Source organism: Mytilus trossulus, chromosome 2 (assembly GCF_036588685.1).
Source record: "Mytilus trossulus isolate FHL-02 chromosome 2, PNRI_Mtr1.1.1.hap1, whole genome shotgun sequence".
In the NCBI taxonomy this organism is placed as follows: Eukaryota; Metazoa; Mollusca; class Bivalvia; order Mytilida; family Mytilidae; genus Mytilus; species Mytilus trossulus.
The window spans coordinates 88,601,770-88,615,867 of record NC_086374.1 but is presented as its reverse complement, the minus strand read 5'-3'; the positions used below and the strand labels follow the sequence as shown (position 1 = coordinate 88,615,867).

At 33.6% G+C, this 14,098-nt stretch overlaps 1 protein-coding gene across 2 annotated transcripts in view; it reads right to left on the bottom strand.

Annotated features, from left to right (window-relative positions):
• LOC134708281 (amine oxidase [flavin-containing] A-like) overlaps positions 1-14,098 on the bottom strand; it is a 64,460-nt gene that overhangs the window by 33,191 nt on the left and 17,171 nt on the right. For both annotated transcript variants that reach the window (XM_063568695.1, XM_063568696.1), the window contains exon 7: positions 12,623-12,772. In XM_063568695.1, coding sequence (XP_063424765.1) covers positions 12,623-12,772 — 150 coding nt within the window. The remainder of the gene's footprint in view (positions 1-12,622; positions 12,773-14,098) is intronic.

The following is a 14,098-nucleotide window of genomic DNA, read 5'->3' as shown; positions in this document are numbered from 1 at the left end:
TGGCTAGTATCACTTATTCTTTCTACACAAAAATATAAATAAAGCAAATGCTAGAATCACATGTAATCTGCCTATACAAAAATATTATTAAAGCTAGAAAGACATAACTTTGTATAAAGTATGCCTTAACAAAGATATCAGGCAATGAATAGTACAGTCGACTCTCGTTATCTCGAAGTCAGCCGGACCGGAGAAATATTTCGAGATACACATAGTTCGACTCAAACGAAAACTGGAAGTTTGACTGAACAAGGGACACAGCTCTTGCTTAGCATGGTAAAGCTAAAATTAATCAGGGTGAATATGGGAAGGGGATCGATATTCTGGTATCAGATCGATATATTTGTATGTCATGGTCTTTTGTTATTATAATAACATTGTTTTACTTATTCAATTGTTTCAGTTACAATTGTTTCCTATGGCTTTTATCCGAGAGAGTCCAATCGATAGTTTCGTTATTCAGGTCGTTTAAAGTTGAAAAAATTGTTTATTCTCGGATACAAAAGATTTAAAAAAATTTAAATTCCTCTTCATTTTGTCTTATCTCACTCTTTCTTTTAATAAAAGAAAATACAAGATTAAAGACGCTGATTGAGTAATTTTTAGGTGATCATCAACGGAAGTCATAATCCTTACTTTATACACACCCAAGCTCATTAGTGTAAATCACAATTAATTGTTTTGTAAACATTTTAAATACTTTTTCATGAACAAAAACAATGTATCACTAATTATTTATAAAAATTCTATAAAAGATAATCTTAGGTAAACACTCGTGGAAACAGCATGTCATAAATCAATACAGTGGTCAGTGACTGGAAATTTAATAACACGTGTATTGTCAGATTAACTCTTCAATCCATTTAAATGCCGGAGGTCATGTTTTGACATATATAATGTGTATTAGTTTGAGATAAATAATGAATTTTGAATGCTTTTGTTAACCTTGGGATCGTAAATTTAGTTCGACTCAACCGAAATTTCAACACATCCAATTTCGACTCATCAGGAGTCGAATTACATACATTTATATGGAAAAAAGTTCGGGACCACTTAAAAAACTTCGACTCATCCGAAATTTCGAGTCAACCGAGTTCGAGACAACGAGAGTTAACTGTATTACATAATCTGCCTAAAGAAAGACATCAATAAAGCAATGCAAGTATTACATTATCTGCCTATAGAAAAATATCAATAAGGCAATGGGAATTATCTCTTAACATGTCTACACAAAAATATTAATAAGGCAAAGGCTAGTATCACATAATCTGCCTATACAAAGATATCAATAAAGTAATGGCGAGATTCACATAAAATCGACTTATGCAAACATATTGTTATGGCTAGAAAGACATGCTGTAAAGCAACTAATTTTCGCTAGCAAATTATTTTCGCAATTTTAGCGAACAGAATTATTACACGATTTAAATCGTCACAAACTTGTAAAACTTGGATCTTTCCTTTATAAATACTTAAATTAAATGTTAATATTGAGAAAAATAAAAAGCCGTGAAATGGGCTGGTAAGGGCTAAACGTCAAATAAAGTATCTGCGAAAATAATTTGGTTTACAGTAGCTATGAATGCAGTCTGTCTACACAAAGATATAAGGCAATGACATGTATCACTTAATCTGCCTATACAAAGATATCAAAAAAGTAATGGCTAGTACCTTATAATCGACCTACACAAAGATATCAATAAAACAATGGCTAGTACCTCAAAATCGACCTACACAAAGATATCAATAAAACAATGGCTAGTACCTCATAATCGACCTGCACAAAGATATCAATAAAGCAATGGCTAGTACCTCATAATTTACCTACACAAAGATATCAATAAAGTAATGGCTAGTACCTCAAAATCGACCTACACAAAGATATCAATAAAGTAATGGCTAGTACCTCATAATCGACCTACACAAAGATATCAATAAAGCAATGGCTAGTACCTCAAAATCGACCTACACAAAGATATCAATAAAGCAATGGCTAGTACCTCAAAATCGACCTACACAAAGATATCAATCAAGCAATGGCTAGTACCTCATAATCGACCTACACAAAGATATCAATAAAGTTATAGCTAGTACCTCATAATCGACCTACACAAAGATATCAATAAAGCAATGGCGTGTACCTCAGAATCGACCTACACAAAGATATCAATAAAGTAATGGCTAGTACTGTGAAAGTACTTTTATTCGTGGGGTACCAATTTTCGTGGTTTTCGTGGATGACTCTATCCACGAATTTAAGTGTCCAACGAAATAAAACAACCATTGTCCAAACCAAGTCAAGAAAGACCCCCATATAGGTTTGACCATGGAAGTAATATTACTTCCATGGTTTGACTCAAAGGTTTGACTACTGATACGATATAAAGAATAACGCCAAATCGGATAATACTTTACCGGTAATAGCAGTCACAGAACTACACCTGCATGCAAGATTATACTCATTTAATCTTTAATAACCTAACCTGTACAACTTGATCTTTTAATTTTCATAAAAAATAATTTTGATGATGAAAGTCAGATTTCCGGTATTGATATGCTAGTATGATAAAGTGTTCATTTTATATCCTCATAGTTTTCGTACACGTGGGAAATAATAATTTCATGCTGGGCTTGGTTATGATAAAAATCATTTGACAATTTAAGATACGTTTATAGCATTTGTTTATGTTGCTGTTTTCTTTAGGTGACATGTTTATGGCCAAATTAACACCTTGCATGGTCTCTAATCTGTTGATCACTTTATCTTGGGTTAATTAGTGTTGTCACTAGGATTTACACGGTTCAATGTTTACTTTGCAATTTCCTTCAATCCAGACTATTCGTGTCTAAAGGCTTTAATTTTTTTTTTTTTTTTTTAAGAAAACTAATATCCACGAATTTAAAAACCCACGAACATGTAAATGTTTCTCAAATCACGAAAATTGATACCCACGAATTAAAGTACTTTCACAGTACCTCAAAATCGACCTACACAAAGATATCAATAAAGTAATGGCAAGTACCTCATAATTTACCTACACAAAGATATCAATCAAGCAATGGATAGTACCTCATAATTGACCAACACAAAGATATCAATAAAGTAATGGCTAGAACCTCATAATCGACCTCAACAAAGATATCATTACAGTAATGGCAAGTACCTCATAATCGACCTACACAAAGATATCAATAAAGCAATGGCTAGTACCTCAAAATCGACCTACACAAAGATATCAATAAAGTAATGGCTAGTACCTCATAATCGACCTACATATGTACACAAAGATATCAATTAAGTAATGGCTAGTACCTCAAAATCGACCTACACAAAGATATCAATAAAGTAATGGCTAGTACCTCATAATCAACCTCAACAAAGATATCAATACAGTAATGGCTAGTACCTCATAATCGACCTACACAAAGATATCAATAAAGTTATGGCTAGTACCTCATAATCGACCTACACAAAGATATCAATAAAGTAATGGCTAGTACCTCATAATTGACCAACACAAAGATATCAATAAAGTAATGGCTAGTACCTCAAAATCGACCTACACAAAGATATCAATAAAGTAATGGCAAGTACCTCATAATTTACCTACACAAAGATATCAATCAAGCAATTGATAGTTCCTCATAATCGACCTACACAAAGATATCAATAAAGAAATGGCTAGTACCTCATAATCGACCTCAACAAAGATATCAATACAGTAATGGCAAGTACCTCATAATCAACCTACACAAAGATATCAATAAAGCAATGGCTAGTACCTCAAAATTGACCTACACAAAGATATCAATAAAGTAATGTCTAGTACCTCATAATCGACCTACATAGGAACACAAAGATATCAATAAAGTAATGGCTAGTACCTCATAATCGACCTACACAAAGATATCAATCAAGTAATGGCTAGTACCTCATAATCAACCCACACAAAGAAATCAATAAAACAATGGCTAGTACCTCATAATCGACCTACACAAAGATATCAATAAAGTAATGGCTAGTACCTCATAATCGACCTACACAAAGATATCAATAAAGTAATGGCTAGTACCTCATAGTCGACCTACACAAAGATATCAATAAAGTAATGGCAAGTACCTCATAATTTACCTACACAAAGATATCAATCAAGCAATTGATAGTTCCTCATAATCGACCTACACAAAGATATCAATAAAGAAATGGCTAGTACCTCATAATCGACCTCAACAAAGATATCAATACAGTAATGGCAAGTACCTCATAATCAACCTACACAAAGATATCAATAAAGCAATGCTAGTACCTCAAAATTGACCTACACAAAGATATCAATAAAGTAATGTCTAGTACCTCATAATCGACCTACATAGGAACACAAAGATATCAATAAAGTAATGGCTAGTACCTCATAATCGACCTACACAAAGATATCAATCAAGTAATGGCTAGTACCTCATAATCGACCCACACAAAGAAATCAATAAAACAATGGCTAGTACCTCATAATCGACCTACACAAAGATATCAATAAAGTAATGGCTAGTACCTCATAATCAACCTACACAAAGATATCAATAAAGTAATGGCTAGTACCTCATAGTCGACCTACACAAAGATATCAATAAAGTTATGGCTAGTACCTCAAAATCGACCTACACAAAGATATCAATAAAGCAATGGCTAGTACCTCAAAATCGACCTACACAAGGATATCAATCAAGCAATGGCTAGTACCTCATAATCGACCTACACAAAGATATCAATAAAGTAATGGCTAGTACCTCATATTCAACCTCAACAAAGATATCAATACAGTAATGGCTAGTACCTCAAAATCGACCTACACAAAGATATCAATAAAGCAATGGCTAGTACCTCAAAATCGACCTACACAAAGATATCAATAAAGTAATGGCTAGTACCTCATAATCAACCTACATATGTACACAAAGATATCAATTAAGTAATGGCTAGTACCTCAAAATCGACCTACACAAAGATATCAATAAAGTAATGGCTAGTACCTAAAAATGGACCTACACAAAGATATCAATAAAGTAATGGCTAGTACCTCATAATTGACCAACACAAAGATATCAATAAAGTAATGGCTAGAACCTCATAATCGACCTCAACAAAGATATCATTACAGTAATGGCAAGTACCTCATAATCGACCTACACAAAGATATCAATAAAGCAATGGCTAGTACCTCAAAATCGACCTACACAAAGATATCAATAAAGTAATGGCTAGTACCTCATAATCGACCTACATATGTACACAAAGATATCAATTAAGTAATGGCTAGTACCTCAAAATCGACCTACACAAAGATATCAATAAAGTAATGGCTAGTACCTCATAATCAACCTCAACAAAGATATCAATACAGTAATGGCTAGTACCTCATAATCGACCTACACAAAGATATCAATAAAGTTATGGCTAGTACCTCATAATCGACCTACACAAAGATATCAATAAAGCAATGGCTAGTACCTCAGAATCGACCTACACAAAGATATCAATAAAGTAATGGCTAGTACCTCAAAATCGACCTACACAAAGATATCAATAAAGTAATGGCAAGTACCTCATAATTTACCTACACAAAGATATCAATCAAGCAATTGATAGTTCCTCATAATCGACCTACACAAAGATATCAATAAAGAAATGGCTAGTACCTCATAATCGACCTCAACAAAGATATCAATACAGTAATGGCAAGTACCTCATAATCAACCTACACAAAGATATCAATAAAGCAATGGCTAGTACCTCAAAATTGACCTATACAAAGATATCAATAAAGTAATGTCTAGTACCTCATAATCGACCTACATAGGAACACAAAGATATCAATAAAGTAATGGCTAGTACCTCAGATCGACCTACACAAAGATATCAATTAAGTAATGGCTAGTACCTCAAAATCGACCTACACAAAGATATCAATAAAGTAATGGCTAGTACCTCATAATCGACCTACACAAAGATATCAATCAAGTAATGGCTAGTAATTCATAATCGACCCACACAAAGAAATCAATAAAACAATGGCTAGTACCTCATAATCGACCTACACAAAGATATCAATAAAGTAATGGCTAGTACCTCATAATCGACCTACACAAAGATATCAATAAAGTAATGGCTAGTACCTCATAATCGACCTACACAAAGATATCAATAAAGTAATGGCTAGTACCTCAAAATCGACCTACACAAAGATATCAATAAAGCAATGGCTAGTACCTCAAAATCGACCTACACAAAGATATCAATCAAGCAATGGCTAGTACCTCATAATCGACCTACACAAAGATATCAATAAAGTAATGGCTAGTACCTCATAATCAACCTCAACAAAGATATCAATACAGTAATGGCAAGTACCTCATAATCGACCTACACAAAGATATCAATAAAGTTATGGCTAGTACCTCATAATCGACCTACACAAAGATATCAATAAAGCAATGGCTAGTACCTCAGAATCGACCTACACAAAGATATCAATAAAGTAATGGCTAGTACCTCAAAATCGACCTACACAAAGATATCAATAAAATAATGGCATGTACCTCATAATTTACCTACACAAAGATATCAATCAAGCAATTGATAGTACCTCATAATCGACCTACACAAAGATATCAATAAAGTAATGGCTAGTACCTCATAATCGACCTACACAAAGATATCAATCAAGTAATGGCTAAAACCTCATAATCAACCTACACAAAGTATCAATAAAACAATGGCTAGTACCTCATAATCGACCTACACAAAGATATCAATAAAGTAATGGCCAGTACCTCATAATCGACCTACACAAAGATATCAATAAAGTAATGGCTAGTACCTCATAATCGACCTACACAAAGATATTAATAAAACAATGGCTAGTACCTCAAAATCGACCTACACAAAGATATCAATAAAGTAATGGCTAGTACCTCAAAATCGACCTACACAAAGATATCAATAAAGTAATGGCTAGTACCTCAGATCGACCTACACAAAGATATCAATTAAGTAATGGCTAGTACCTCAAAATCGACCTACACAAAGATATCAATAAAGTAATGGCTAGTACCTCATAATCGACCTACACAAAGATATCAATCAAGTAATGGCTAGTACCTCATAATCGACCCACACAAAGAAATCAATAAAACAATGGCTAGTACCTCATAATCGACCTACACAAAGATATCAATAAAGTAATGGCTAGTACCTCATAATCGACCTACACAAAGATATCAATAAAGTAATGGCTAGTACCTCATAATCGACCTACACAAAGATATCAATAAAGTAATGGCTAGTACCTCAAAATCGACCTACACAAAGATATCAATAAAGCAATGGCTAGTACCTCAAAATCGACCTACACAAAGATATCAATCAAGCAATGGCTAGTACCTCATAATCGACCTACACAAAGATATCAATAAAGTAATGGCTAGTACCTCATAATCAACCTCAACAAAGATATCAATACAGTAATGGCAAGTACCTCATAATCGACCTACACAAAGATATCAATAAAGTTATGGCTAGTACCTCATAATCGACCTACACAAAGATATCAATAAAGCAATGGCTAGTACCTCAGAATCGACCTACACAAAGATATCAATAAAGTAATGGCTAGTACCTCAAAATCGACCTACACAAAGATATCAATAAAATAATGGCAAGTACCTCATAATTTACCTACACAAAGATATCAATCAAGCAATTGATAGTACCTCATAATCGACCTACACAAAGATATCAATAAAGTAATGGCTAGTACCTCATAATCGACCTACACAAAGATATCAATCAAGTAATGGCTAAAACCTCATAATCAACCTACACAAAGTATCAATAAAACAATGGCTAGTACCTCATAATCGACCTACACAAAGATATCAATAAAGTAATGGCCAGTACCTCATAATCGACCTACACAAAGATATCAATAAAGTAATGGCTAGTACCTCATAATCGACCTACACAAAGATATTAATAAAACAATGGCTAGTACCTCAAAATCGACCTACACAAAGATATCAATAAAACAATGGCTAGTACCTCATAATTGACCTACACAAAGATATCAATAAAGCAATGGCTAGTACCTCAAAATCGACCTACACAAAGATATCAATAAAGTAATGGCTAGTACCTCATAATCGACCTACACAAAGATATCAATAAAGTAATGGCTAGTACCTCATAATCGACCTACACAAAGATATCAATAAAGTAATGGCTAGTACCTCATAATCGACCTACACAAAGATATCAATCAAGTAATGGCTAAAACCTCATAATCAACCTACACAAAGTATCAATAAAACAATGGCTAGTACCTCATAATCGACCTACACAAAGATATCAATAAAGTAATGGCCAGTACCTCATAATCGACCTACACAAAGATATCAATAAAGTAATGGCTAGTACCTCATAATCGACCTACACAAAGATATTAATAAAACAATGGCTAGTACCTCAAAATCGACCTACACAAAGATATCAATAAAGTAATGGCTAGTACCTCAAAATCGACCTACACAAAGATATCAATAAAGTAATGGCTAGTACCTCAGATCGACCTACACAAAGATATCAATTAAGTAATGGCTAGTACCTCAAAATCGACCTACACAAAGATATCAATAAAGTAATGGCTAGTACCTCATAATCGACCTACACAAAGATATCAATCAAGTAATGGCTAGTACCTCATAATCGACCCACACAAAGAAATCAATAAAACAATGGCTAGTACCTCATAATCGACCTACACAAAGATATCAATAAAGTAATGGCTAGTACCTCATAATCGACCTACACAAAGATATCAATAAAGTAATGGCTAGTACCTCATAATCGACCTACACAAAGATATCAATAAAGTAATGGCTAGTACCTCAAAATCGACCTACACAAAGATATCAATAAAGCAATGGCTAGTACCTCAAAATCGACCTACACAAAGATATCAATCAAGCAATGGCTAGTACCTCATAATCGACCTACACAAAGATATCAATAAAGTAATGGCTAGTACCTCATAATCAACCTCAACAAAGATATCAATACAGTAATGGCAAGTACCTCATAATCGACCTACACAAAGATATCAATAAAGTTATGGCTAGTACCTCATAATCGACCTACACAAAGATATCAATAAAGCAATGGCTAGTACCTCAGAATCGACCTACACAAAGATATCAATAAAGTAATGGCTAGTACCTCAAAATCGACCTACACAAAGATATCAATAAAATAATGGCAAGTACCTCATAATTTACCTACACAAAGATATCAATCAAGCAATTGATAGTACCTCATAATCGACCTACACAAAGATATCAATAAAGTAATGGCTAGTACCTCATAATCGACCTACACAAAGATATCAATCAAGTAATGGCTAAAACCTCATAATCAACCTACACAAAGTATCAATAAAACAATGGCTAGTACCTCATAATCGACCTACACAAAGATATCAATAAAGTAATGGCCAGTACCTCATAATCGACCTACACAAAGATATCAATAAAGTAATGGCTAGTACCTCATAATCGACCTACACAAAGATATTAATAAAACAATGGCTAGTACCTCAAAATCGACCTACACAAAGATATCAATAAAACAATGGCTAGTACCTCATAATTGACCTACACAAAGATATCAATAAAGCAATGGCTAGTACCTCAAAATCGACCTACACAAAGATATCAATAAAGTAATGGCTAGTACCTCATAATCGACCTACACAAAGATATCAATAAAGTAATGGCTAGTACCTCATAATCGACCTACACAAAGATATCAATAAAGTAATGGCTAGTACCTCATAATCGACCTACACAAAGATATCAATCAAGTAATGGCTAAAACCTCATAATCAACCTACACAAAGTATCAATAAAACAATGGCTAGTACCTCATAATCGACCTACACAAAGATATCAATAAAGTAATGGCCAGTACCTCATAATCGACCTACACAAAGATATCAATAAAGTAATGGCTAGTACCTCATAATCGACCTACACAAAGATATTAATAAAACAATGGCTAGTACCTCAAAATCGACCTACACAAAGATATCAATAAAGTAATGGCTAGTACCTCAAAATCGACCTACACAAAGATATCAATAAAGTAATGGCTAGTACCTCAGATCGACCTACACAAAGATATCAATTAAGTAATGGCTAGTACCTCAAAATCGACCTACACAAAGATATCAATAAAGTAATGGCTAGTACCTCATAATCGACCTACACAAAGATATCAATCAAGTAATGGCTAGTACCTCATAATCGACCCACACAAAGAAATCAATAAAACAATGGCTAGTACCTCATAATCGACCTACACAAAGATATCAATAAAGTAATGGCTAGTACCTCATAATCGACCTACACAAAGATATCAATAAAGTAATGGCTAGTACCTCATAATCGACCTACACAAAGATATCAATAAAGTAATGGCTAGTACCTCAAAATCGACCTACACAAAGATATCAATAAAGCAATGGCTAGTACCTCAAAATCGACCTACACAAAGATATCAATCAAGCAATGGCTAGTACCTCATAATCGACCTACACAAAGATATCAATAAAGTAATGGCTAGTACCTCATAATCAACCTCAACAAAGATATCAATACAGTAATGGCAAGTACCTCATAATCGACCTACACAAAGATATCAATAAAGTTATGGCTAGTACCTCATAATCGACCTACACAAAGATATCAATAAAGCAATGGCTAGTACCTCAGAATCGACCTACACAAAGATATCAATAAAGTAATGGCTAGTACCTCAAAATCGACCTACACAAAGATATCAATAAAATAATGGCAAGTACCTCATAATTTACCTACACAAAGATATCAATCAAGCAATTGATAGTACCTCATAATCGACCTACACAAAGATATCAATAAAGTAATGGCTAGTACCTCATAATCGACCTACACAAAGATATCAATCAAGTAATGGCTAAAACCTCATAATCAACCTACACAAAGTATCAATAAAACAATGGCTAGTACCTCATAATCGACCTACACAAAGATATCAATAAAGTAATGGCCAGTACCTCATAATCGACCTACACAAAGATATCAATAAAGTAATGGCTAGTACCTCATAATCGACCTACACAAAGATATTAATAAAACAATGGCTAGTACCTCAAAATCGACCTACACAAAGATATCAATAAAACAATGGCTAGTACCTCATAATTGACCTACACAAAGATATCAATAAAGCAATGGCTAGTACCTCAAAATCGACCTACACAAAGATATCAATAAAGTAATGGCTAGTACCTCATAATCGACCTACATAGGTACACAAAGATATCAATAAAGTAATGGCTAGTACCTCATAATCGACCTACATAGGTACACAAAGATATCAATAAAGTAATGGCTAGTACCTCATAATCGACCTACACAAAGATATCAATAAAGTAATGGCTAGTACCTCATAATCGACCTACACAAAGATATCAATAAAACAATGGCTAGTACCTCATAATCAACCTACACGAAGATATCAATAAAGTAATGGCTAAAACCTCATAATCAACCTTCACAAAGATATCAATAAAGCAATGGCTAGTACCTCATAATCGACCTACACAAAGAGATCAATAAAGTTATTGCTAGTACCTCATAATCGACCTACACAAAGATATCAATAAAGCAATGGCTAGTACCTCAGAATCGACCTACACAAAGATATCAATAAAGTAATGGCTAGTACCTCATAATCGACCTACACAAAGATATCAATAAAGTAATGGCAAGTACCTCATAATTTACCTACACAAAGATATCAATAAAGCAATGCCTAGTACCTCATAATCGACCTACACAAAGATATCAATAAAGTTATGGCTAGTACATGTACCTCATAATCGACCTACACAAAGATATCAATAAAGCAATGGCTAGTACCTCATAATCAACTTACACAAAGTTATCAATAAAGCAATGGCAAGTACCTCATAATCGACCTTCACAAAGAAATCAATAAAGCAATGGCTAGTGCCTCATAATCGATCTACACAAAGATATCAATAAAGCAATGGCAAGTACCTCATAATCTACCTACACAAAGATATCAATAAAGCAATGGCAAGTACCTCATAATCTACCTACACAAAGATATCAATAAAGCAATGGCAAGTACCTCAATATCTTCAATTGAATCTGCAATTGCCATTGTAGTCATATGGATTATGTATTTGTATTTCTTATTTGTTTATTGTTTTGTACAAAAACCAGGCTTTAAGTTTTTAGTTTGAACATGATGAATTGTTATACATTTGTCATATCAGGATCCATTTTAGTTTGCTATGCATTATGGGTTTTCTCATTGCTGGAAACAGTATAATGACCTATAGTTTCCAACTTCTACGCTGTCTAGTAGCGCTTAGTAGTTTTATTTTTCCATTCCAAAATCATCCATTGCCAACTTCTATGTACATGTATTTATAATACTGATTCATAGAAACGCCCAAAAAACATCATACACCCAAGTATCAATTCATACAGAAAATCTTACTTTGTATGTTTTTCCATTCTTACTTGCAACTGTTACCCCAGAGTCGGTCTGTGAAATGCTTGTAACAGGACTAGATAATCTTACTCGATCCCCAAGACTCTCAGCAATTTTGTCTGATAATTTCTGACTACCATCTATAAATTTCTTTTCCTGAAAAAAAAAATCAAAATCAAACATTATAAACTTACTGTAAAATGAATGTTGTGTTTCATCCATTGACATTTTATATGTATATGGATAATGCCTTGAAATTGTTGGACAATGCTGTAAAAAAATCCTTTTTATTTCCGCAAGAATAATTAGGTGATCTCATAATCATATTTATCCACCAAAGTTACCTCCAAACACTAAAATCCATATATACAACTGGATATAAACCCAAATTGCAAGTTGTACAGTAAAAAATAAGTATAAGGCTTTTACTTTTGATTGCCAGTCGTTGTCTGAAAACAGTTGTAAGGTCAAGGCAATCTACAGCTAAAGTAAGAGAAAACTTAGTATTTCAAATAATTAAACTTTTCATAACCATTAAATTTACCCAAATAAATGGACAAAATGATTGAGAATGTGTCCAATGGACACAAATGTTGTGCCATAGCATATATAACATTTTAAAGGGACATAATGACAAAACAATAAAAGTGACCCCACACAAATTTGAACTTCATCTGTGTTTTATGATAATAAGCATTGTGTACAAGCTTGAATAAAACTAATTTGTAAATATAACTCAACATGCAGACATCTTATAGGTTCAGGTATTTCACATCCAATCCTTTATGGTAATATTCTTTACAAAGCACAAGAATGTCCGTATTCACCTCAAAAGCTTACAAAACCTTTAAACAGACTTATCAAGAAGGGATTTAGTTACGATACTGTTGTCAGGTCATTAAAGATTGCATATTTTGGCTTTAATATTGATTCACTTATAGGGTCTTTTCATCGGAACTAAACACATTTATTTAAAAAAAACAGTTGGTGGCATGACACAGGTTATGTTCTTCTCATATATTTTATGAAAGTATGACACTTAACCCCTAATGGGAGGGATTGTGCCTCATATTCATAGGATGAAGACATAATCTTTCGATCAGTTTAATTTAGGTCTGGCGCTGGCATGTCAATTACCTGCTAGTAGTCTGTTGTTATTTATGTATTATTGTCATTTTATTTATTTATTTTCTTTTGTTACATCTTCTGACATCGGACTTCTCTTGAACTGAATTTTAATGTGTGTATTGTTATGCGATTAATTTTCTACATTGGCTAGATGTATAGAGGGAGGAGATCTCATAAACATGTTTAACCCCGCGGCAATTTTGCGCCTGTCCCAAGTCAGGAGCCTCTGTCCTTTGTTAGCCTTGTATGATTTTTAATTTTAGTTTCTTGTGTATAATTTGGAGTTTAGTATGACGTCCAATATCACTGTACTAGTAAACATATTTTTTAAGGGGCCAGCTGAAGGACGCCTCC